At 48.4% G+C, this 25,954-nt stretch overlaps 1 protein-coding gene across 5 annotated transcripts in view; it reads left to right on the forward strand.

The window, feature by feature from the left end:
- SNED1 (sushi, nidogen and EGF like domains 1) overlaps window positions 1–25,954 on the forward strand; it is a 3,096,442-nt gene that overhangs the window by 2,912,248 nt on the left and 158,240 nt on the right. For all 5 annotated transcript variants that reach the window (XM_085634426.1, XM_085634427.1, XM_085634428.1 and 2 more), the window contains one exon: window positions 24,368–24,450. In XM_085634426.1, coding sequence (XP_085490552.1) covers window positions 24,368–24,450 — 83 coding nt within the window. The remainder of the gene's footprint in view (window positions 1–24,367; window positions 24,451–25,954) is intronic.

Raw genomic sequence — 25,954 nt, forward strand, 5'->3', positions numbered from 1 at the left:
AAAAGTTAACGCCATTTGAAAGGAGACATTAACGTGCCTGAGGTGATTCACCAGATGCCCCACAAGAAACTGCACAGTAACTAGAGCAAACAGAATTTGCTCTGAACTGTCTCTGTGGGGTCCGCACATCTCCCTTATTCTGGAAATATGTCTATCTCTATTGAAGCATATTTCTTTTGCTTTAATGGGCGCTTAGATACCACCCCATTTGTTTATTAGTTCATTTTTAAGTTTGGAGTGTTTTGGGCAGCATCCAGTTGGTAATGGGCAACAGAGACTTCTGGGGTGGGAGTATGCAATGGAGTGTTTGGAAGAAATAGTTGTTGAAATTTAGAAGTTGCATTAGTTCTTTCTTAGTACATGATGAGGATGAACACCGTCCATGTACCAAAGCCCTGCTGGGTGTTGGTATAATCATCAGTCACATAGGTTTCAAAGGTTCACCAGGAGCTCAGAGGCCTAAATGCTAAAATTAAACAAGGTTACAGTACATAAAGAGAATTAATCCCGAAGTAGCTATGCTACAGGAAACACTTTCTGGACTCTAAATGTTGTTTTCTGGACAGATAAGTCTTCACACATATTCCGCATGTGGGTTTCACTGCGGACTCTACAGCGGTTGCCGTTCTTCTGAAAATAATTGTTGCGCTTTGTGATTAAAAACACCTTTCTCTAAAGTACTGGAGGTGTATTATTGTGACAGAGGCACTACAGAGTCAGCCATGGACTTTAATTAATGTCTGTGTTTTCCCTCCTTTTTTGGTGAAAGCGACGCCACCATTGCTGATTAAGTTGATGGTGCAAACCACAACTTGTTTCACACTAATAGGTAGTGATTTTAATGCAATATAGAGTTAGAAATAGATTTTTAGACACTTTAGTAGACAGACATTTCTTGGTCAGGAGGTGAATTAGTTGAGCATGCCCCTATCGTCTCCTCTCCTCAACAACTGTTGAGGTCCTGACAGAATGGATTGAAGAGCGATGATTTCTTATTTGTGCGCTATATGTGGTCATCGGGCAGACGATTGATAAGGATAATATATATTTTTGGGAGATTTGCTGTCCTAAAGATGAATCGGGACACATCTATCCTTTTTCGTATGCAGGGTGTGAAGTTGGTTAAGAACCAGCAGAGAAGTTTGGTCTGCAAACTCACAGACTTTAAATACCTGGGAAAACGAGACCCGGTGATGACTTCAACTCTGGCTCTGAGACCTGCACCTGGCCCTTCTAAGTCCTCACCAATGCCACAGGTGCTGGAAGAGTATCTAATGCTGGTTCCCATGTCTGACACTGAACCTACTTCAGCCCAATCTTGACTGATGTACTACGAGATTACAAAAGTGTCACTGGTCTTTATACAGCCGGACGCTGAACCAATGCCTGTGCCAGGACGATGCGCCAGCAGAGTTCCATTATGTTTTTGACTCTAGCAAGTTACGCCCCAGGATGGAGCTGATGGTGGGTAGATGTTTGATTTTCTCCTTTCTCACTACACAAATAGCAACTTTTACAGTGATTTACAATAATCCAGTGGGCTTGATACTTCTCCTGAGACAGTGTTTGACTCTCTTCTTGGGCCACTACGGAAGAGATTGCATCAGTGGCAGTAGTAGTTTAGTGGGCAGCTGAGGTCCTGAATTTTCAGCTGCATTCAGTTGAGACTAAAAGGACATCCTACCAGGAAATTATTTGTTCCTGAGCCAGGGACGTCTGATTCCACGCTCCCTTTTAATAAGGCCCCCACTGATGCCTTGAAGGGCACTTGGACAAAGCCTTATTTTTGCACATTGATAAATAGACAGGAAAACAGGCGTCTGAGACTAGTTCCTCATGACCATTATTTTTTATACTAAACATCCTAAACAACAGGTGTATGGTTCAGGCTTCCACCATTAAGACACACTCTAATTTAACCCCCACAACTCCTCTGAATGGAAAGTTCAAAAGGATTGAGGCATTTAGCAAGTGTATGTTTTCCTCTGCCAGCCTGGCACTGCGATCAGTAAATGCTGTATGTTTATTAGGTCACCACACATATGCCCCCTGGGACATGGCCAGTGAGATGTTGCCGGTAGTCCCGAAAGATGTTAGGGTCTCTATGATTGAGACAATTCATGATGGACAAGACATAGCCAAATATGTGATTCATGCTGGCCTGGATCCTACAGATTGCTTCGGAAGGGCAGTTGGCACCTGTGTTGTGCTCTGCTGATATGCATAAATGATTTCCACAGGATTTTCGAGAGATGTACAATCCTCTCTTATGAACATGCCTTTTGATGGCTCACACCTTTTTCGGTGACAAAGTCGCGCCCTGGTTCTGTTGACCCCTGCCAAGCAGTTCCTTCATCAGTTGAAATAATTCAGAGGCTACTCTAGAGAGCTAGTCTTAAGGCAAAGAAAGTCTCCTCAACCGAAACAACAGTCACCCCAGTTTTATTTTTCTTCACTCACTCTTCCTCCCACATCAGAGTGCATTTAAGAGGAGCACCTGTCCATTCCGATACAAGAGATGCTGGTGTAACGCTCAGAAGATGCTATTAAGAGGGTTCCGGACTCGGAAAGAGGAGATGGTTGGTACTCTTGCTATTTCCTTGCACCAAAGAAAGACAGGGGTCTCTGGCCTATTTTAGGCTTTCAACTTCTGAATGCCTTCCTGTGAATGGACAAATTCAAAATGCTCATGCTAGCCCAGATGCTGTCTGCCCTGGGCTCGGTGTGCCTGATGGTGTTCTTGGACCTGCAGGATGAGTAATTTCTTAACCCGTCCTGCAGTCCTACTGACGTTACCTGCAACTCAAGGTAGGCCACGAGCATTTTGAGTTTGCTTTGCTCTCCTTCGACCTCACCTGCATAATTTGGGTGTTCACTAAAGCGATGTCGGTGGTGGCTGCCCTCCTTCAGCAGTCACGGACATCCGTTTTCCCCTACCTCAAAGATTAGATGTTGGTAGTGGGCTCACAACAGTCAGTCTCTGGCTACCTCCAGATGACATCAAACTTCCTGAAATGGTTGAGGTTCACTACCAATGAGCTGAAGTGCACCTGACTCATTCGCATAGGCTCCCATTTATTTGAACTATCCTGAATACAGTGCAGGGCCTTCCCTTCGCTTCAACAAATCCATGGCATTCCGGCTACGATCCTGATTTTTTGGCCATGGTCCTGGAGCTCTGGGAGAATGACTCCAAAGCTTCTTGGCCTCTTGCTCCCCAGCATCCTCCTTGTCGATTACACCTGATGGCACATGCAAGCTCCGCAATGGAATCTGAAGTTCCAATGCTCCTAGCATCAAGAAAATCTGACGGAGGTCCAATAAATCTTGAAGAAGACGGCTACAATTGGCAGTGGGGGCTTCTTGAATGAAATTGGTCCAGCGGCTGCCCCTTTCCTTCCCAATTCCAGAGCTGAGGATGGGGACGGACGTGTCCCTGCTAAGTTGGCAGGTCATCTGGGGAAGGTGAACATCAAGGAACTCTGCTCTCTGATGGAAACATGGCTTCATTACAATTGGTTGGAGTTAAGGGCCAATCATCTGGCTCTGAAGGCCTTCCTCTTGTCCATCAAGCAGAGGCTTGTGCAGGTTCTCATGGAAAACATGGTAATGCAACAAGCAGGTCGGAGTAAAGTCCTATGCAGGAGGCTGTGCACCTCTACAGTTGGTTGCAGTGTTCGGGGCTTTTCCTGATTGTGAACCCCCTGGCAGGGACCTTAAATATTATGTTATGTTATGTTATGTTCTATAAACTTATAACACTCTCAGCTACTCCAAAGAGTGTCCCGGCGCGAGCCAGAGAGGGAAGAGCATGGAGAGGTTTCACAAACAAATGAGTTTTCAGATTTTTCCTGAAAAGGCGAAGGTCTTGGATGCTGCGAAGTGCAAAAGGAAGTGAGTTCCAGGAAGATGATGCTCTAACAGCAAGGGAGCAGCCCCCCATTCTTGAGAGCCAAAATCGAGGGATATGAGCCAAAAGCTGAGAAGAAGACCAGAAATGCCTGATGGGGGAATAGAACAGAAAGCGCTTGCGTAAATAAGGGGGACCACCGGCGTAAAGAGCCCGGTGTGCCAGAGTCAAGACTTTAAACTTCACAGAGCAGAAACGCTCAGCAGACGGCACCTGGAAGATCATGAATGGCGTCTACATCCTGAGGTGGTGCACAGCATCTTCCGTCAGTGGGGAGAACCCTGGCTAGATTTGTTTGCTGCTGTTGAGAATGCCTAGTGTCAAAGGTTTTGTGTGTTGGAGTTTTCACAAGAACCCACCTCTAGAATATGCATTCCTCTGGATTGGAACATAAGACCCCTCTATGCCTTCCTGCCCCTGCCTCATCTCCCCGAGTTCTGAAAAAGATCCAAAACAACTGGGCCCAAGCCATCCTAGCAACTCCAGAATGGGCCAGGAGAGAGATACCCAGAACGTCCTGGCATGAGTATCTGGCTGACAACTTCAGGAGAATATTCTGCTGCAGGGCAGGGTCTTTCACCTGAACAAAGCTACGCAATCTATCCATGCGTGGAGACGGAGTAGCAGTAGTTGACTGCATTTGATTTGCCATCTGAAGTAATGGATGTCATTCTTGCCACCAGGCACCCTTCCACAAAATCCATTTATGGTGGGTGCTGCAACAAATTTGTGGCCTCATGTGATATCCACAAGACTGACCCTTAACAAGCAAAGGTGTTGAATGTTCCTTTGTTAGATTTGTCTTTGGCATAGCAAGGCCTCGCAAAGGGCACTGTTAAAGGTTACTTGTCTTCCCTTATGATCTTTCCATGTTTTCTGGACAAACCATCTTTGTTTAAATCACTTGTTATGGTAAGATTTATAAAAGGTTTGACACAGCTTTCCTCTCATACTGTTTGTGATGCCACTGTTGGACCTTAAGTTGGTCGAAATGTTCCTCATGTGTATGCCTTTTGAGCCAATGCGTATCTGTTCACTGCATCTCCTGACTTTAATGACTGTCTTCCTCATTGCTATTACTTCAGCTTGAGTGAACTTTAGGCACTGTCAATGCAACAACCCTATACCACCTTTTTCCCAGATAAACTGTTGCTGAGAACTCGGGTAGCCATCTTACATAAAGTTTTGATGCATGGACTGCATGTAACATTAGGTAGGAATAGGAAGAGCCCTGAAGAAGCCTACCAACTCTTCTGGGTGATACCTAAAGTTGAAACATGCTGGCTAGATAGGTTGGATGGAGGATTCATAGCTTTCATCTGAAATCCACTCATGGCTTGTTTTCAACAATATCCAGGGTACGCAGTTATTAAAAGGGAAAAACCTCATGAGTATACCCAGAGATATTTTCCCCAAAAATCTGTATCCCAGCTCTTGTGTAAAACTATTTATCAGAAACTCAGGACTAGCATTAGAGTCCGCAACAGTGGTACTTATCTACCATAGCATTGATAGGCCACCAATAATAAAGCATGACCCAAACTGTGGGGGAGGTGACTATCCAAATCTAGTTGGACTTCTGAAATTATATGAGGGCAAAGGAAATATTACTCCTGAGTTGCACAACCTCAGTACTTGTGTGTGTTATTTGTTTGTAGGGAGGCTGCTCTTACCTCTCAAACACTTTCTCTTTCTGTTTGTTCACTCTATAAACTAAACCAGATATCTTGACCTAAGATATTAATCATGTAGGAGAGTAGGATCTGCTTCTATTGGTAACCCCCTTTTTTGCTGATGTATCACTGTTTTCGACTTAAACTGGCTGGGATCCTGCTATCCAGGACCCCAGTCTAGCTACTTTCTCCTCTAAATTGATTGCATGTACTTTAGGTACACTCCAAATTGGATTCTGGGGTACCCTTATCAGTCCCTAGTATATGATATACTATGTACCCAGGGCATAGGTATACCCCAGAGGCCTCCCAGGGGCTGCAGCATGTATTGTGCCACCCCTGAGAGACCATTCAAACTGACACCACAGGTCTGCTACTGCAGCCTGTGTAAGGTGGTGCATGCACCCCTTACTTAGATATGGGTTCACTATATCTATTCTAAACACTGCACATATAAACCGATCAGTCACCCCTATGGCAGGCCTTATCAATCCTGAAGGCAGGGTGCTGGGTTTTATGTGAGAGGGTGCACCTGCATGAGCAGAGCCCCTCTGCAGCCTTCGGAACCTATTTTCCGGGGTTGTTTGTGATGCAGCCAACCATATATATTTAAGTGCATTATAACCTTGCGGTAAATGCTAACTTTAAAACGGCTGCTTAGAAACATGTTGTGTTTGGTGTCAATCACCTTGGAATCATACTTCCACACCAGTAACTGGTGTGGGAGGTATGATTCCTCCCTTCTAGAACCACTACTGTGGGTCACCAGGCTACCCGGTACCAGCTTTCTCGGCCTGAGCATCACAAAATGGATGCTGCCAGCCACAGACACGTGTCTGCCCTCCTGCTGCTGAGCCAAGCTCGAGCAGGGGAAGGCTTGACAATTGGTTTCGTGTCACAGGGAGGTGTGACCACCTCCCAGACAGGATTTAGTGTATTGGGGCTGGGTGGGTGCATGCTGAGAGTGTTTGAAGTCTGCACTGGGGGCACATTTAGTGTCCCTGTGCATAGTCCAGTTCGAACCGGTTGCCGGAGCCATTTGCTCCTGCTTTGGTGCGAAACCGAACAAAGGACATGGGTGTAGCCACCCCTCTGTCTTGACCCTCCCATAGGTGGGTCCCCAGAGTTTGTCCCACCCCTTCCTTGGGTATCAAGTAGGAACCCCTGAGTACAGGACTTAAGATTTTACCTGGACTAAACTCTGCTACAGAAACCAAGTACTTCGACGATCTACACTACACTGGATGACTGAAGAATCTCCCTTGGAGTAAAGGAGTTACTCCCCTGCAACAGCAGGCACATAAACGCATCTGACCGGTTTGCATCTCCAGGGCTCCTGAGGACTCCGAAGATTTCTGCAACACAGGAGGTGGGTTTCTGAGGTCGATCTGCTCTCTCAGCAATTCTGAGACCAGTATCCCTCGTGGGGACCGTGCAACCGGAACACCTGTGCACCATGTACTTTTGCTGGAGCATATGCTTTTCGGTGATCCCTGAGGCTGTGCTTTGGGCTACTTGTAGTCCTGACCCGAGCAGTATTTCCACCAAAGATTTCCGACCTACACTCCACGAGTGTACCGTGGGCTGGTATTTCGTGATTCAGCTCGAGGTCCCTTTGTGATCTCTGGTCCGTTGGCCTGTGGGTCCCTGTGAAGATAACTTTGACTTTCCTTGGGCTTTCCTGGTTGCTCCAGACGTGCCCTGACTCTCCATTGCTTGGAGAGTCCCCAGGACCTTGCTGGTCCTCACCGAAGCTTATTTCCTCTGACCGCGTGGGTTGCAGTTCCAAGGCTTGTAGGTGTTCAATCCGGACACTGACCCCCCCAGGCCTCGACATCCTTCATGGGACAGCTCACCTCCAGACTTAGGTCGTCATCAACGTCTTCTGTTCCCCGTGGCTGCAGAGTCAAGCATCGCATCTTCTCACCTGAAGCACCCGACATCGGTGGGCATTCGTCTTTCGTGCCCCTGGTCACTCTGAAGTGACCCAGACTCTGTCCCCTCTGCTTTCAGGTTCTTCTCACCACGAATCCAGGCTTGGGTTCCACCGGACACATTTCATCTTTCCGGCAGCAGCACTTTTGCGCATCACGCCATTGAAAACGACAAAGGTTTCCGACATCACTTGACCCCTATGCACCCGGCTCCTCTGGGATAGGTAACATGGGTATCTCGGTACTCTCAAGGGTGTTGGCCTTAGAACCTTCTATGTTTGAAAGGGTTTGCTTAAAGTCCTCTCCGAAGTGTCCTTAAACACTAAAATTCCAACCGCGTCTTTCCCATAGGATTGTACAGAGCTCGCACCTGTGTTCACACACTGCACCCGTCCTCCGTGGGTCCCCTGTGTCACTACCTTGGGTGGTTCCTTGGGGTCCCAGCAATTCTACGTGCTCTAGGCACTGTGTCTAGTTAAGTCTTGGTTGTTATACCACTTTCTTAGTATATGGTTCGGTCTCCCCCTGGAGCCCTCTGTGTATTGTGCTATTTAATGTCGTTCTAGTGATTTAATATTGTGTGCTTTGTGCTCTAATCTCATAAAGAGGTTAGTAGAGAGTGTTTAGTAATAAATACATATATTTTATATATCTCTTGTGTGGTTCTTCTTTCATTTGGTCATTCAGGAGGTTCTGATCTGGTAAAACAAGCTGCTTTACATTCCTTCGAGACTTAGCCTGAAGGCTGCTCTCCATAGCTACCACTAGGATAGCTTTCAATAAAGGTTGTCTTTAACCTAATCATCAATAAGGGTTGTTTGTACTGGTACAAGGTTCCCACTTTAATTAGTGGTTACCATATACCAGGCCAACTTCTCACAAATTAGGCCAATCATCTAATGGCTAACCTACTCTAAGAAGTGTTACCAAGAAAATGAACTGTAGAGCTACAGCTCCCTTCAGAATTCTAAATGGTAATGTGAGGAGAGAGCAAAATCTCTCAAACAGGATTTCCTACTAGGTGCCATCTTGGATTAAGGAAACTGTTCCTCTCCAGTACAAGATATGCAGTATTCCTTCTTGTAATGGGAGACACTATCCACCATCTTCAACTGGGGAATTCTGTGCACCTTAGATCAAGGAAAAGGCAGTCTGAGTTCATACATTCTGATTTAACCGGCCTTGGATAACCATCTGTAAGGTGAAGACAGCCATGTTGTGGACTGGAACCACGAAATTTGTATCAAATGTTGGTTATGGTGCACAGTTAATGTGAGTGGCAGTTGCCTTGTGTACATAGAGAATAGCTTCTCCCTTTGAACCCCAGAACTCCCATGTGTCCATCCAGGATATAAATGAGTAGTCTGTGTTTTTTAGTTTGCAGGACCTAGGGATACCTGTAACATTTGGGTAAACCTAACAGGTGATTTAGAAGAGGAAATAGTATTCAAATTTAACTTCCCATCAGCTTGAATAAAAGTCAAGGATGATTTGAGGAAGAGAAGACTAAAATATTTGACAGTACGCCTGGGGGAGCCATTTGGGTGGTGGTCCTAGTTACGAGGGCCACCAGGAGTCAATCTAAGGGGTGGTGTTGTTGCCGAAGATCAGCACTCCGTTTTTTCCGTGTTGAGCATCTGAAAGAAACACATAGTGATTGATTCCTTATCTTAGAATTACCCCCAGGCGTCAGACTGGATCCGGAAAGTTTTCGTCAGCAGTACCCCTGCGCGTTGTAAGGTGGCGTCGCGCGGCTCCGCTTCCGTAGTTGGCGTCGTGGTCGCCGAGATGACGTCGCGGCAGCTACTTAGACACCGCCCTCACGCGCTGACGTCAGTTCTTTCTTTTTCCGCGCCAGCAAGCGCAGATCCGGAGAGAGCGGTACCCCAAGTCACTTTTTGACTGAGTTTTTTCGAGGCCTTTTTGTCTCTTCTTTTCGAGTCGATCGACCCCTGGTGCCGTAGGGATGCCCGTTTTCAAGTCCTGCGGGCATTGTCATCGAATGATGTCGGTGATGGACCCGCACCGTGTGTGTCTCTACTGACTGGGGCGCGACCACGACCCCAAGTCGGCACCCCGACTGCTGGGCCATGGCGCCGAACACTTTGCGGGAGGGGTCCCGAAAGTTGCTTGAAGTCCAGCAGTCGGCTCCACGCTGCTCAAAGTCCCGGTCCCGTGGGAGGTCGAGGGACTGGTCACGGAGCCATCACCATCGTTCTTCAGGATCGAAGTCTTCGCACTCGGGTCAGGTAAGGCGAAGCATCACAAGAAGTCGAAGAAGTGCCATCGCTCACCGACTTCCCCTCGCGCGACGCGGCTGAGGGTGCGGGTGGTGCCTCCCCCATGGCTCCGGCGGAGATTACGGTGTCACCTTCGGCCTACCCGCCCTTCCCGGGTCTGTCGGCAACTCCGGCCCAGCTGCACGACTTTCTGGCAGCCATGGCCCGCCTCTTTGGGCTGTCGGGCCCTGCCGGCGTGCCTTCGGGCCCCACGGGCCGAACTGGGGGTCCTCGCCCTGTACTGTCGGCGGCTCCAGCTCCGGGATCGCTGTCGGCTTCGGCCCCGGTGCTGCAGGGCCCCCAAGGATCCTGGCCTGGATCCCTGTCGACGCAGGTTGACCTCGTGACACCTCCACCGATGTCGACCCCACCGGCACCACTCCAGACGTAGCCTGTGCCCCCGGACGACGTCATCCCCAGTTTCAGCCCTGAAGTGGACACGGCGCCGGAACGGCGTCCTTGACGCCGATTCCGACACCAATGGGACTTACTACCCCTATGTCTACCAGCCTCCGTATTTTCTGCCTGTTCCACAGCCTTTGGAGGAAGGGGAGGACTGGGAGGGGTCTGAGGACCCTCTCACAGCACAGTGTGAGTTTGACCCAGACTGGGTTGAGGATTTGGGGGATGCCAGCGGTTTTGACTCCTCTCCTGACCTTGACATGCTAACTCCTCCTACCGTGGATATGGTGGAGGGTGCGAGTTATGCAGTGGTGTTGCGTAGGGTGGTCGAGGCTCTCCACCTCGAACTCCCTACAGTGGTCGTCAGGACTAATCTCCTGACAGAAGTGCGTCAGCTGGAGACTACCTCTGCGGAGCCACTGCTGCCCTTAAATGATGCACTTTCAGACATTCTGTTGGGCACCTGGTCCAAACCCAACACAGGGGCTCCTGTGGATAGGAACATGACCCGAAGCCATCGCCTGGCCCCGGGCGACCACCTCTTTCTCTCCCAACACCCCACCCCTGAGAGCTTGGTTGTCCAAACCTCTATGTCCCTAAGCTCCTTCTCTACCGCACCTCCGGATAGGGAATCCAAGAGACTGGAACAGTTTGGGAAGAAGATTTTCTCTTCCGCCAGTTCAAGGCTGCGGTCTGTGAACACCGCATGCCTCTTGGGCCGTTATTCCTACTCTGTGTGGGATACTGTGGTGCAGGGGCTGCCTCAGTGCCCGGAGGAGGCCCGGAGAGTGCTTTCCAAAGCTATTGCTGAAGGGAGAGATGCGGCCAAGTTCACAATACGATGTGACCTTGACATCGCCGACTCACTGGGTTGGGCGATTTCCACGACAGTGGCGCTCTGCCGCCACGCCTGGCTGAGGACTACTGGCTTCTCAGCATTCGCCTTTTTGGCAACAAGGCAGATAGTGCGTTGGAGCATTTTAAGGACTCGCGGGCTACGTCCAAGTCCTTGGGCCACTCGCTTTCCTCCGCCTTCTGCTTTTCGCTCCTTTCATGTCCACGGAAGGGGCGCCCCAACACATTCGCTTCAGAGCCACAGGCCCCAGTAGCAACAGTCTCAGCGCGTTCGCAGGCGTGGCACCCCCAGTCCACCTCCATCCCGGCCACCACTGCCTCCAAACCTTCCTAGTCCGGTATTTCAGGCCCATCATACGCCAGTGGGCGGCAGGATTCGCCATTACCTCCCCCACTGGCGCACCATCACTACGGACATGTGGGTTTTACAAATAGTCCGAAGGGGCTACTCCCTCCCCTTCGAGACTACCCCTCCAGCCATGCCACCCGAGTACCACCGCATGTCGGGGGATCACTTGGCACTTCTTCAACAGGAAGTTGTGGCCCTCTTGGCCAAGAGGGCCCCTGCACCAGAAGTATGTCATGGTTGTTATTCCCACTACTTTCTGGTGCCCAAGAAGGATAAGGGCCTGCGTCCTATCTTAGACCTCCGGAACATAAATCGCTTCCTCCGGAAGGAGAAGTTCCAGATGTGAACTCTGGCTCAGGTCTTGTCTGCCCTCGACCCTGGAGACTGGATGGTAGCGTTGGATCTGCAGGACGCGTATTTCCATATTCCCGTCCTGCCGGCCCACCAGCTTTACCTGCGGTTTACAGTAGGCCACAAGCACTTTCAGTTTACCGTGCTCCCCTTTGGCCTTATCAGCACCCCTCTGGTGTTCACGAATGTGATGGCGGTGGTCGCAGCTCATCTGCGCAGATCAGGGGTCCCAGTCTTCCCCTATCTCGACGACTGGTTGATGAAGGCGGCCTCGCCCCAGGCAGTCGTCTCCCACCTCCAGACTACGGCTGACCTCCTGCATTTGCTGGGGTTCTCCATCAACGTGCCGAAGTCGCACCCGATTCCCTCTCAGAAGTTCCTCTTCATCGGAGTGGTTCTGGAGACGACGCTCTTTCGGGTCTATCCTCCCGAACGACGAGTCCAGGATATTCAAGCTCTGATTCCGATCTTACGGCCTCTGTCCTGGGTTTTGGACAGGCTTACCCTGAGGCTGCTGGGCCTCATGGCCTCCTGCATCCTGCTGGTCGATCATGCCAGATGGAATATGCGGGCTCTGCAGTGGGACCTGACGTTCCAGTGGGCGCAGCATCAGGGTAACCTGTCCGAGTCGGTCCAGATCTCGGAGGGCACTGCAAGACAGTTGCAGTGGTGGTTCACAAACCAGCATTGGGTCAATGGCAGATCCCTCTCCCTTCCCCAACCGGAGCACACAGTGGTGACAGATGCATCCCTCCTGGGATGGGGCGGTCACATGGGAGAGGCGCAGAGCAGAGGCCTCTGGTCTCCAGCGGAGTCCTGGCTCCATATCAACCTTCTGGAGCTTCGGGCGGTACGGCTTGCACTGAAGGCATTCCTTCCCTCTGTCAAGGGGAGAGTAGTGCAGGTGTTCACAGACAACACCACCGCCATGTGGTACTGCAACAAACAGGGCTGGGTGGGGTCGTGGACCATATGTCAGGAGGCTCTGCGCCTCTGGACATGGCTGGAACATCAGGGCATTTCCCTGGTGGTTCAACACCTGGCAGGTTCACTGAGCGCCAGGACGGACAAACTCAGCTGCAGGTGCATGATGGATCACGAATGGCGTGTTCACTCAGACGTGGCGTTAGATCTATTCGCCACCGAAAAGAACGCGCAATGTCAGCAGTACCGCGCGTTGGAATTTCTAAGGCGGCACTCGCTCGGCGACGTTTTTCGTCACGGGTGGAGTTGCGGTCTGTTGTACGCCTTTCCGCCTATACCACTTCTGGCCAGAGAGCTGAAGAAGGTCAGGCGCGACCGGGCCCAAGTTATTCTTGTGGCTCCGGACTGGGCTCCAAGAGTATGGATCCCGAGCTACTCAGTATGACCATCGATCCCCCGATCCGACTGCCTCTTCGGGAGGATCTTCTGCCGCAGCAGCAGGGGACGGCCCTCCACCCGAACATGTCCAGTCTCCACCTCCTTGCATGGAGATTGAGCGGTGGCAGTTGATTCCTTTTGACTTGCCTCCTGAAGTTTGCAATGTAATTTTTGCGGCCAGGCGGCCCTCCACTAAGTTGGTATACGCCTGCAGGTGGAACAAATTTGTGGCATGGTGCACAGCAAATGCTGTGGATCCCCTTTCTGCTCCCCTTTCTGAAGTTCTTTTGTTTCTTCTTTCTTTGACCCAGGAGGGCTCTGCTCTGGGCACTATCAATGGCTACCTCTCTGCTATTTCGGCCTTTCTCAGGCTCCCTTATCAGCCCTCTCTCTTCAAGTCCCCTGTTGTAAATAGATTCCTCAAAGACATTACTCACCTTTTCCCTCCTATTCCTTTTGTGATGCCACAGTGGGACTTGAATCTGGTTCTTACATACTTGATGTGCGCTCCCTTTGAGTCTCTTCACAACTGTCCTCTACGTCTCTTGACTCTAAAGACGACTTTCCTGCTTGCCATCACTTCCGCTAGGCGAGTGAGTGATCTCCAGGCTCTTTCTTGTAAACCTCCTTTTCTGTCTGTCCATCCTGACAAGGTTGTGCTCAGAACCCGTCCATCTTTTATGCCAAAAGTTGTCACTGCTTTTCACATTGGGCAGACCATCACTTTGCCCACCTTCTTTCCGCATCCTTCTAGAGAGTAAGAGAGGCTCCACCGTCTGGACCCAAAACGTGCGCTCTCATTTTACCTCAATCGCACACAACAGTTCCGGGTGGATGACCAGCTCTTTGTTGCCTACGTTGGCGCCAAGGTTGGGCCCGTACACAAACAAACTATCTCTTGGTGGGTCATCTTGTGTATTAAAGCCTGTTACTCTTTGGCTAAAAAGGAGCCTCCGTTGGGTCTGCGCGCCCATTCTACCAGGGCGACGGCTGCCACTATGGCGTTGGGACGTGGTGTCCCCTTACAAGACATCTGTCACTCAGCTACATGGGCCTCGCTGCATACTTTCACTAAGCATTACTGCAGGGACAGCCAAGTCGGCTTCTTTGGCCGTTCTGTTCTCCAAGACTTCCTGATGTGATCTTGGTTAGCAGACCCACCACCGGGATTGGGATTGCTGGGGTATCTATTCTAAGGTAAGCAATCTATCACTATGTGTTTCTTTCAGATGATCAAGTTACTTACCTTCGGTAACAATATATCTGTAAGAAACATTAGTAGTGATAGATCCCTTACCGCCCCACCCATCCTCCCCGTTCTGCGAACTGATTTCTAGGGTTAAGGTCTTCCCTTTTAGGGCCCTAGGTCAGTATCTTGCATGGCTCTGCGTTCCTGGCGCAGAATGTTGTGTACAGACCTGATGTCAGCGCGCGAGGGCTGTGTCTAAGTAGCTGCCGCAATGTCATCTCGGAGATCACGACGCCAACAACGGACGCAGAGCCGCACGACGCCACCTTCCGACACGCAGGGATACTGCTGACAAATTCTTTACGGATCCAGTCTGACGCCTGGGGGTAATTCTAAGGTAAGGAATCTATTACTACTAATGTTTCTAACAGATATCTCGTTACCAAAGGTAAGTAACTTGTTCTTTAGGCAGTTTTCCTTCACCCAGTTGGCGATACTTGTCTTGCACCTGTGGAAGTTGGTTCTTGTGTTGGCGGCATCTTCTAAGAGCGAGAGGATGAGCTGGGTGTCGTCTGCATGGTATATGATGTTTAGTCCATAGGATCTGATGATGTTGGTCAAGGGGATCATGGAGATATTGAAGAGCGTGGGGCTGAGGGAGGATCCTTGAGGGACACAGCAGATTATTTCCTTGGGTTCGAAGGTGAATGGAGGTAGACTTACATTCTACATTCTGAGTCGGCGAGTCGGTCACATAGTTCTTAGGATGGGTGATGCTGTTTTCTGTGGCTGCAGGGTTGGTAAACTCTGACGATGTTGAAGAGATCTTTGCTGTGGTTGGAACTAGGCTCAATGCAGTAGGCTAGGGCTTTCCTTTTTGTTTCTCTCAGTAGCCAGTGGTACAGTTTGAGGAAGGTCTTGAAGGTGGTCCTGTCTGAGGTGTCCTTGCTTGTGTGCCATCTTCTTTCCAGTTGCATGCAGTGGCGTCAGGTCTATAGAAACCTCGTGCTGGCCAGTATCCTGAAATCTTCTCTGGTCCACATCAAGGCCACTTTGCTCATGGTCTGTCCGATAATACAATATTGGACCACATTTCTACCATCTTCAAGGAGCTCTGTAAGCAAGGATTACAATTAAAATTGGATATCTTGCCTATTAATGCATCCATCTGAACTACCTGCCTTAGTTAAACCATCAGGTCAAAGAGCCTAAGGAGCTGAGCCACACTGCAGCTCAGAACACCCAAGGATAATACCTCCCAAGCTCTCAACCAATGTTTCTCTGGAGTCACCTCATCTCTATAACTCCCTCTTTTATAACATCGGAAATTCACCCACCCTCATGATTTTCAGGAAATTACTAAAAACACATCTCGTTCTTATTCATCTGATAATCAATCACCGGGCTATCAAGTAAATTGCTGAGAACTCTCTACAAGCAAACACATGTTGTTGTTTCTCCCATGGATCCCTCTTCTTGAATTTGGTATTGCATTAACTTGATAAGCACTCAGATGCCTCACCAGAATGGAGCGCTCTGTAAAACAGAAAACTAAGGGACATATTTGCAAACCCCTATCACCACCAGAACATCACTTTTCTTGACGTTGATTTTTGCGATAAAGGCTTCACCTTATTTACAAGGCAGCATTAAGCCACTTAACTTGGCTTAACGCTGCCTTGTAAATAAGGCACACTTTTACGCTATAACTAGTGTGAAAGGGGTGGGCAATGGGTATTGCGGTGGGTGGTCCGTCGCAATACCCATTGATTTTGATGCTGCCCCATATTTACAAGGTTGGCATAAATATGGGGCAGCACCAAAATTAAGACCAGGGAAAACCTGGTCTTAACACGGCGCAACGAGGAGCAATGCTTTATTTCTGCTTGTTTTTGCTGTTTTTATGTGTGCTTCATTGCGCAGCACACATAAAAACAACAAAATGCAATGCATGATAGTTTATGTACAGGAAGGTTTCCCTTCCTGCACATAAACAATTATTTTAAAATGATGAGTTGCAATTTCTATGTGTGCTGCACAAAGCAGCACACATAGAAGTTACAAATCACCATATAAGATTGTTTATATGCAGGAAGGGACACCTTCCTGCACATAAACAATAATTCCCACAATGCAGACACCCTTGCACTATGGTACAAGAGTGCCTGCCTTGGCGCTAGGCAGCTGAAATTAGCACCAGCGCAGGGGGAAATGCAGGGCTGCACTGTATTGTTGTAAATACGGTGCAGCCCTCCGTTTCAGAAGTGGCGGAGTGGTAAGCCAAGTTGGCTAAAGCCACGCTCCGCACCTATTTGTAAATATGCCCCTAAATACTTATTTCTGATGGTGAGTAATATAGTAGTAAACTAAATAGTATGCACACATAAATGTTTTATGATGCTGATCAAGGCAGAATCTTATTTCCGAGATTTAAACATGTTTCTAATTTTGAGCAGTACCCTGTTTCTTAGACAAGTTCATAATTTGTGGGATATTATTCAGAACCACACCTCATTGGAGGTCCTTTTCATTAACAACATTCAACATGCTTGATTATAGTTGGGGTGCGGAGCTTGCCTGGCCTAAATATGGCCGCTGACTAAGCGAGCTCCGCAAGCCGCTGCGTCTATCCGACAATTATTTGTTAGCATCACAGCTGGAACTCACTTAGGGATCAAAGCCAGAGGCACCACACACTCGCCATACCTAAAGCTGGACAAAGCAAAGCCAATTGGACCGGCCAATGTCAAGAAAACGCTCCTGTCGCCTTGCTCCCTCGCGCCGAGCGACGCTGCAGCCTGTAGGGGCTGTGTCGTCTATCGGGCTGCGGCTGCAAGATCTCTCGCCGTTGAAGCGGCCTAGCCTGTAAGGATGGTTGGACCCCCTTCCTAGTTGGATATGCCACGTGTGGAGGCGAGGGGTCAGAGGTTGCTTTGCGGAGCCTGGCTGCGCTGCTGTGGCACGTTGTGAATGGGCTGGGACAGACACCTGATCCAGACTTTGTGGCGAGGGCCCCGTGGGCGGCTGGATCGACTACGCTTGGCTGGAGCGCTGCTGTGGTGAGTCATCCCCGCGCTGGGCGCCTATGCATGACAGTGTGTGGCGCGAGGAGTATAACCGCCCTCGCGGCCTGCACGAGATATCGTGGCTGAGTGGATCCCCCACGTGCGCGAGGCCCCCTCCTCCAGAGGCTGCACCAGCTGGACTGATCCTGCACTTACTTCAAGGCCTCTTGGTGCTGTGAATCTACCACAAAGATTCGCAGAGACTCTGCTCGTGTGCGCTGTAAGGGGCCAGCGCCCCAGATGGGGCTGCGAAGTCGTCCACTTGTGCGTTGAACCTGGTGCTGCACAGTGCATCAGGAGACCCGGTCAGACCCCCTGCAGGAGGTGCAGGTGCTGTATAGACAGCGCAAGTGTTTATCACTCAACTAACTGTGTCTGGCGGCAGAGCTGACCTTGGGCCACCCTGTGACTCTCCAGTGTCGTGAGTATATGGGGAAGCCAGACAAGACTCAACCGAGGCTAAGCTTTGAACGGCGAAAGTCCAGGCACAGAGAGGACGCTGTCGACTCTGCTGCGTTGGAGCCTGACACATTGCCTGAAGACCCTGTTGGAGACATTAAGGCGATACTCGCATCAATGCAGAAAGGCTTGTCTGAGATCGATGCTAAAATAGATTCCCTGTCCTTCAGAATGGACCGTGTGACGGAGAGGGTGGACAAGCATGCGGAGTGCCTCCATATGGCTGAACGCAGGATCACTGAAACTGAGGAGGCCCAATCCGACACCAATAGCACACAGAAACAGATGGGAATGACTCTGGTTGCTTTGCAAGACAGAGCTGAGGATTTGAAAGCCAGATCTCGGCGCAGTAAGTTGCGCATTATTGGCCTTCCCGAGTCCACTGCAACGGGATCCATGGAGGTATTTATTGAAAAACTACTCACCACTCTGCTTGGCAGCGATACCTTCTCCTCCATGTTTGTCGTTGAACGAGCGCACCGCTCTCTGGGCACTAAACCTCCACCTGGCGTCCCTCCAAGCCCCATCATAATGAGGTTGCTTAGTTACAGAGACAGGGATGCGGAGCTGAGGAGGGAAAGAAAACTGGGTAAACAACAGTATGAGGGCTCTTCTCTCTCCTTGTTTCCGAATTTCACGCTCAGGGTGCAAGAGGCCAGACGGCAATTTGTGCCGCTGAAACGCAAGTTACGGGAGCAAAACGTGGAGCATGCTATGCTATATCCAGCGATGCTGAGGGTGATGGTAAATGGGAAAGCTAAAATCTTCTCCGTTCCTCAGTCACTCCAAAAAGCCCTCAAAGACTGGGACATGCTCAGCAAGTGTAAGAGAGGTCAGACCAGGGGCGAGTGGCATGAGGGCGCAAGTGGTGGACTTGACGATAACGACTAAGGAAAGTGCAGAGTTCTTGCCTCTTCTGGTGGGTCATTCGTGCAAGATCTCAATTAGAATATGTCTGCTGATCTGAGACTTGTGACTTCAATGGTGGGCTCTCAAATGTGGGGTAAAGGCTCTAATTGTCAAATTACAGAAAGTTGGTCTATAATACTGGCCGTCATTTACACAGGTCAGACTCAACGAGCTGGCCGGACAGTACCATCTTGAGCGAGACATATTGTGACTATGGGAATGCTGCTAGGCTCATTGGAAGGGCCTCCCCTTCCTTTTAGGCTCCTAGTTACTGGCTAGCGGTGGCGCAGAGCAGGTGCACGTAGGAGTGTTAGCTGGCAACATCTGCCCCTATGTGCATCACTCTTAACAACACAAAGTTAATTTGTGTTTTCTGTTGCACAATTGTTGTTTCCATTTTGAATGCTCTTGATACTCGTCGGAAGGGAGGGTCATAGGTTGCCAATGCCCAGTTGGGGATGGCATGGCGTGGGTGGGGGAGGGTTCCTTTCTTTCTCTTAACAGTTCATCTGAGCATGCAGGTAGTGAGATATAACAGCAGCACACTTAACATAGTAGCTATGATGGCCATGTCATGTAGTAGTTTTGAATGACACATGCAGGGGTAACTCATGGACGTGGGAGTAGGATTTGGCTCCTAACTTGGAACGTGAGGGGACTTAACGATCATAGAAAGTTGTGTAAAATACTAGCATACTTGAAAAGACAGGACGTAGACATTACGTTGCTCCAAGAAACACACCTTGCCCCCAATAGCGCCATGCTCACAAGACTCTGGCTTCTGGGTCCATTTCTGGCTGCTGAATTCACCTCGCACTCGAGGGGAGTGCTTACATGGATAAATCCGAAATCCGGCATTTCCCTAGAAGAGCGTGGGGTTGACACCGCTGGTAGATATGTAATCTCAAGATGTCACATGAGGGGCGTTGATTTACAAGTGGTTAATATATATGGCCCTAACAATGAAGACCCTCAGTTCTACAACTCATTGTTAGCTATCTGGGGTTGGGATGTTAATTGCGTATTAGATCCTAGGCTTGATCGCTGGAAGGGCCCTAGGTGCCCATTCGCAGCCGCCAAAGCTATCGGAGATGTGGTGCTTCAGTTGCACTTGATAGATGTCTGGAGGTCCAGATTCCCAGGGCAAGGTGGGTTTACACACTACTCTGCATTTCACGATATACACACCAGAATAGACTACTGGCTGATATCTGAGGCGCTAGCACCTCGAATACGGGACTGCAAAGTATTAGCTTGCTCTTTTTCCGACTAGTCTCCCATTCTGCTAGAGATTGATGTCCCTCCTCATGGAGCTGCTTCTTTTCTGTGGAGATTTCCTCCCTACTCCCTCTTAGATACGTTTTTTAGGGCAGAATTAGCTGAAGCCATCAAATAATTCTTCGACACTAATATAGGATCAGTTGAGCACTTTGCCACGGTGTGGGAGGCATTCAAGGTTTACATAAGGGGAGTTGCCATGAACAAACACTCTGGGGTGCTTCGCTCAATCAGAAGCAGACTTGCTGTGCTTGAGGTTCGCCTGAAAGCATTGGAGATAAAGGGCACTGAGTAGTGACGACCCCCAGATCACAGGACAATTGAAACAAACACTGGAAGAATATCATAAGGAAGCTGACAGAGAGATAAAACACATGGAAAAGTATGCATTGTCTAGAACTTAGGGCGACAGGCCGGGCTCGGTGCTGGCGGCGGTAGCTCGCCGACGATGTGAGTTTAGAGTCGTTGCCGAGCTGTTGGGAGAGAATGGCAGTATACTAACAGAGCAGGTAGACATAGTGAACAGTTTCAGTAGATACTACCAAGACTTATACAGCTCAAAAGTCACTCCAGACGATGAAGACATTGAATTATTTGGAATACATTCAGCTACCCTGTTTGACGGATAGTCACAGAGAGTACTTGAGGCCCCTAGACCCAGTGAAGATTTGAATGGCACTAAATTCTTTGCGTGATGGGAGCGCCCGGGTCAGGATGGGCTCACTGTGTCCATTTATAAGGCCTTCAGGGATCTACTGGTCCCGCACTTGAGTACCCTGTTCCAAGAATTGGGAGAATCTGGCTTCATGCCCCCCTCCATGTGCGAGGCTCTAGTCGTCACCTTATTGAAACCAGGAAAGGCTCCGCAAGAATGCTCGTCCTACAGACTGTTGTCGCTGATAAACGTGGACACCAAAATATTCGCTAAAATATTGGCCAACAGATTGGCCCTCCTCCTTCCATTATGGTAGGCCCTGAACAAGCGTGCTTTATGCTGGGCCGCACATTATCATATAACCTGCGGACATTCTTTGGAGTCCTACAACATGTCAAACCAGACATTAAGGCGGCAGCTGTTTGTTTAGATGCTGAAAAAGCCTTTGACTCGGTTGAATGGAAATTCCTGTTGGCAGTACTGCAGCGAATCAGAGTTGGTGAAATATTTCTTAAATTGATCTCGGTACTCTACAATGCGCCCACAGCTCAAGTGCGCTTGGGAGATGCTGTCACCCCCCTTTCCCGATATCTAGAGGCACGAGACAGGGGTGCCCATTGTCCCCCCTGCTGTATGCTATGGCATCAGAACCCCTGCTGTGCGCGCTTCGTGAGTATCATAGCCAAAGAGGCATACGCTTCGCCAACTACAATCTCATTGTTTCTGCTTACGCGGACGATATGCTATTATATATACGGGAACCTGACTCTAACCTATCACCAATAATACGAGAGGTACTCAGATTTGGTGGCATCTTGGGACTTAAAATTAATTGGGATAAATCTATAATTTTTCCTCTCAACCAGATCACAGAGCAGACTGTTTTAGAATTCCCTCTTCAATGGTCAACAGATCTGGTGCGATATCTGGGGATACAGGTCCACTGTGACACAGAACAAGTAATGAGGGCTAATTATGGTAGAGCAATTACCAAGCTGGAAGAGGATATAGAAAGGTGAATCTGTCTCCCTCTCTCATTGGTGTGTCGTATATCTTTGATGAAAATGATAGTTCTTCCCAGATTTCTTTTTCTTTTCATTAACATCCCTATGGTTGTCCCACTACAGATCTTCAAGACACTCTGAGCTTTAATGTGTAAACTGGCATGGGCTGGGATAAATCTGCGTGTCAAACTGGATATCCTCACTATGCCCTACTCAATGAGGGGACTGGGCGCGCTAGATTTCGAGTTGTATTATAGAGTGGTGCAAAGCTCGCACGCTCACAGTTGGATGCATGGTCTGCACAATTTACCTCACCTCCACTTAGAGACGGTAACTGTAAGCCCTGACCCGCTCCGCGTTGTGTCTCTCAAGCGCCTGTTACACGATGTAGCGTGCTAGATTCAGTTGATTCTACGGTACACACTTGGCACAACTTGCTTAAAAAACAGGCCGGTGCCCAATTGTATTCCCTGCTTATGTCTGTAGAATGGTGCCACTGGCTTCGCATGAGCTCCGACAAAGGCTCACTTCAGTCGCTGAGAGCCCTGCGGATCCTTACGATGGGAGACTTCTTCAAGGAGGGTAAGGTGGTTACGTGGGAGGAGGTAGCAGAGGGCACACATGATCTTTCCCCTCTCACACATTTAATTATTTTAGTGTCCGCCATGCATTGCAAGCATTGTTTGGAGATGAGCTACAAGAGCCGCTAGAGCTTCCTGCCTTCTTGCTCTTACTGCGTTCAGAATCCCCTGTCAAATTAGTCTTGAAAGTTTATGCCATGTCTCAGGCCTCTAAGCACACACAATACACCAAGGCTAGGATAGAGTGGCAAGCCGACATAGGTGTGGCTCTGACAGATGACATATGGCGCTCCTGCAGTAAAGCAACACAAAAGATCTCACTTAATGGAAGGCACAGATTGATCCATTTTAAATTTCTAAACAGGGTGTACTACACTCCTAAGAGATTATTTCGCTATGGGCTCAGGGACACTGATTGTTGTGAGCGCTGTGGCGAGGCGGAAACAGGATTTCTACATGTGGCATGGTTGTGCCAAACAGTAGCTGATTTCTACAAGAACTTTTTTTCCACTCTAAACGCAATCACGGATCAATCCCGCTTTAAGAGCTGTATGATCCGGATCAATGACAGGATGAATCTAAATTTGCTCCAACAGAATGGCGGTAAGACGGAGATTATCCTATTTGGGAAAGCAGAACAGCTTTGGACATGTGACTGGTGGCCGGTAGAGCTGGGCACTTGTCCTTTGCCCAAGCTAGCAGTCCGCAACCTGGGCATCACAATTGATAACTCTTTGTCCTTGAAGACTCATATAAACCAAGTGCTCGGGACTTGTTTTGGGATTATGCTACGTAAGATCTTTAAGTGGCTACCCATGGAAGCAAGGAAACCTTTGGTTCAGGGTCTCATAATCAGTCGTTTGGATTACGGCAATGCCCTGTTTACTGGACTCAACCAAGATTTACTTTTCAAGCTCCAAAATACGGTCGCCAGACTTGTTCTCAATCTCCCTTCCCGCTCCCCCTCTGCCCCTACTCTTAAAACTTTGCATTGGCTCTCGGTTCGCCAAAGAGGGCGTTTTAAAATTCTAAGTCTCACCCATAAGATAATGCATGGAGCTGGTCCACTTTATCTGGCAAAAAAACTTCAATGGTACGTTCCTGGACGTTCTTTGCGGTCTAGCACCAGATTTTTTCTTGCCCAACCACGCATTCGGACGGTACGCAACGGGGGCCAATCTTTTTCATATTTAGCCCCTCTGCTCTGGAATAAACTTCCATTGGAGCTGTCTTCCATAACCGACCATTTACTTTTTCGCAGAAAGCTGAAGACTTGGCTTTTTGCTCATTAAATTCAGGTACCAGAGCATTTCAGTCACTGTACGTCTCTCTTGTCTTGGTTGCAAGCGCCCTGAGACCTTTTGGTGATTTGTGCGCTTTACAAAAACATTTGACATTGACATTGACATCCCTCTCTCCTGACCCCCTTCTAACACTATTGGGGTATGTGAAGCCTCTTAAGAAAGATATCAGGAAATTAGTCTCTATGGGTCTAATACTGGCCAAACGCAGAATTGCGGTGCGTTGGATGCTTGGTCCTGCACCCACTGTAACAGAATAGGAAGAGGATATGCTCTACTATAAAACTCAATCAGAAGTTTACAGTGAATTGATGCCCCCCCCCCCCCCCCCCCCAGACCAGACCAAAACGTTTTTGGGAACTATACACGCAATATCTAATGCCAAAACAAGCTGGAAATACAGACGACAATTGATAGAATGATGTAATGTTGAAGGCCCTGTCTATATTAGTTGTATCAGGATTGCATCAAGTTGACCATGCTGGGTGCAAGCTTAAAAGTGACAGCTAGTTGTACCTTGGTTCGCAGGTTACATAGACTGCAATATTGGAATGTTAGATTGCAATATCCTACTTTCCTTTCTTAGAGGGACAATTCATCCCGTTGTAAAAAGAATCAGTGGTTATTGTTGGTTAATTGGCTCATATATGTATGTTGCTCAGCATGCACTGTGTATTGCTGTGAACTGTCTTATGAAAATCAATAAAACAATTTTAAAAAAAAACATGCTTGATTATAGTTACGTGGTATGAATGAGATTGTGTAAAAAAAAACACGTTGCCTCGATAAATCTAAAATTTCACCTTTTCAGATATAAGCGGATGTATAAGGTACACCAAGACATCTGTTACAAGGAGAGCTGCGAGGGTTCTGCACCAGCCAAGAAGACATCCAGTATGTATGGCCATTTGCAATTGTATTGTTTACATTGAGGAGCTGGCTTGCATAGGGTACTTGGGTATTCATCTGATCCTGGTTAGCCTGATGTATGCACATACATTTTCAGTGCTCCAAGCAGAAGCCACCCCTAATGCTCTTTAAATGAAAGTGCTTGCTAGGGGTACGTCCTTATGATGAGACATAGATCAATGAAAGAATATTGATACAAGCATTGGCAATGCCAGTATTTGTGGCTTGAAAGGAATGTTGTGTGGTAATGTGAAGTATTACAAGTAAATAACACATTTATGTAGAAGCAGAGAACTGTGGAATAATATTGGTTAAGGTTAAAAGATCAGGTGACAGTATAACTTTGAAGCCAGACCTAAATATCCATGTAGGTTAATGACTGCCCAACTTACAATGTCATGTGTATGGCCCTGAAAGTTCAAGCTTGGACAGCTGGATAAAACCAAAATGAGCATAGCTGCGTGGAGGCCAAGCACGTTTTTGTGGAAGCAGACACAATTTGGCCAATCAAAACATGTATTACTAGCTCCCATGGTGTACGTAGTGTGCCTCACATAATTGTCTGTTGTCTGGAGACCTCTGCCCTGTCAAGCTAGATCTTAAATAGGAGGTCTGGGAGATGCATAACATAACAGCCATGTTTGTAAAGAGCCTGTTTACGATTAAGGGGGTCTCAAGGAGATGTTTACAGATGATGTATGTTTATTGTTAGCCAACTTAGTAGCGCTCGTTTTATCAACCTCAGAAAAATTAAACACCTGTCAAACATCCAAACTTGTGACCCTTAGGTCAAACACAAATAACAGCAGTGGATGCATTAGTTACCAAGTTAACTTAAAAGGCCTTGTGAGCTCCATTCAAGATAGAAAAAAACCCTCCTAGATAAGTAGATTGTAAATAATAAGAAAGGAAGTGAAAAGTGAATGGAAGCGAGAGGGAGTAAAGGTTAAGTTGGAGGTGAAGAGTAAAAGAAGAAGAGAAAAAGAAAAAAGAGAAAAAGCTGGAAAAGAGAGCCAGGACATTGGGTAGTGACAGATGAGAGAATATTGTGAGAAAGGAATGGGCAACCTCTGCATTCTGACAAGAATTTGTAAACGTTGCAGTGGGCTTGATAAATGAAAAAGAAAATACAGAATATACATCAATTTTGGAATTGCCTGGCCGAAATGTGATTCTTTTGGGGGTTTGTGATCGCCTTTGGCCTATCGATCTACAAGCCATTTTTTTTGTTTAGGTACCATAACGCTGCCTTCTGTCAATATAAATGTTTGTTATCTTGGGCAGTTGTGAACAACAGTTTTCACCCTCACAGCCGCCGAACACCTGCACTTCCAGATACACGCCAACCCCAAGACCACCCTTAGAGGCACCCTCATCTACAGACCCCCGGGACCACGCACACAATTCAGCGAAGACATCGCCGACTTCATCAGCCCGCACGCCCTCCCCTCCGCTGACTACATCCTCCTCAGGGACCTCAACTTCCACC

The sequence above is a fragment of the Triturus cristatus genome, chromosome 11, assembly GCF_964204655.1.
Source record: "Triturus cristatus chromosome 11, aTriCri1.1, whole genome shotgun sequence".
NCBI lineage: Eukaryota > Metazoa > Chordata > Amphibia > Caudata > Salamandridae > Triturus > Triturus cristatus.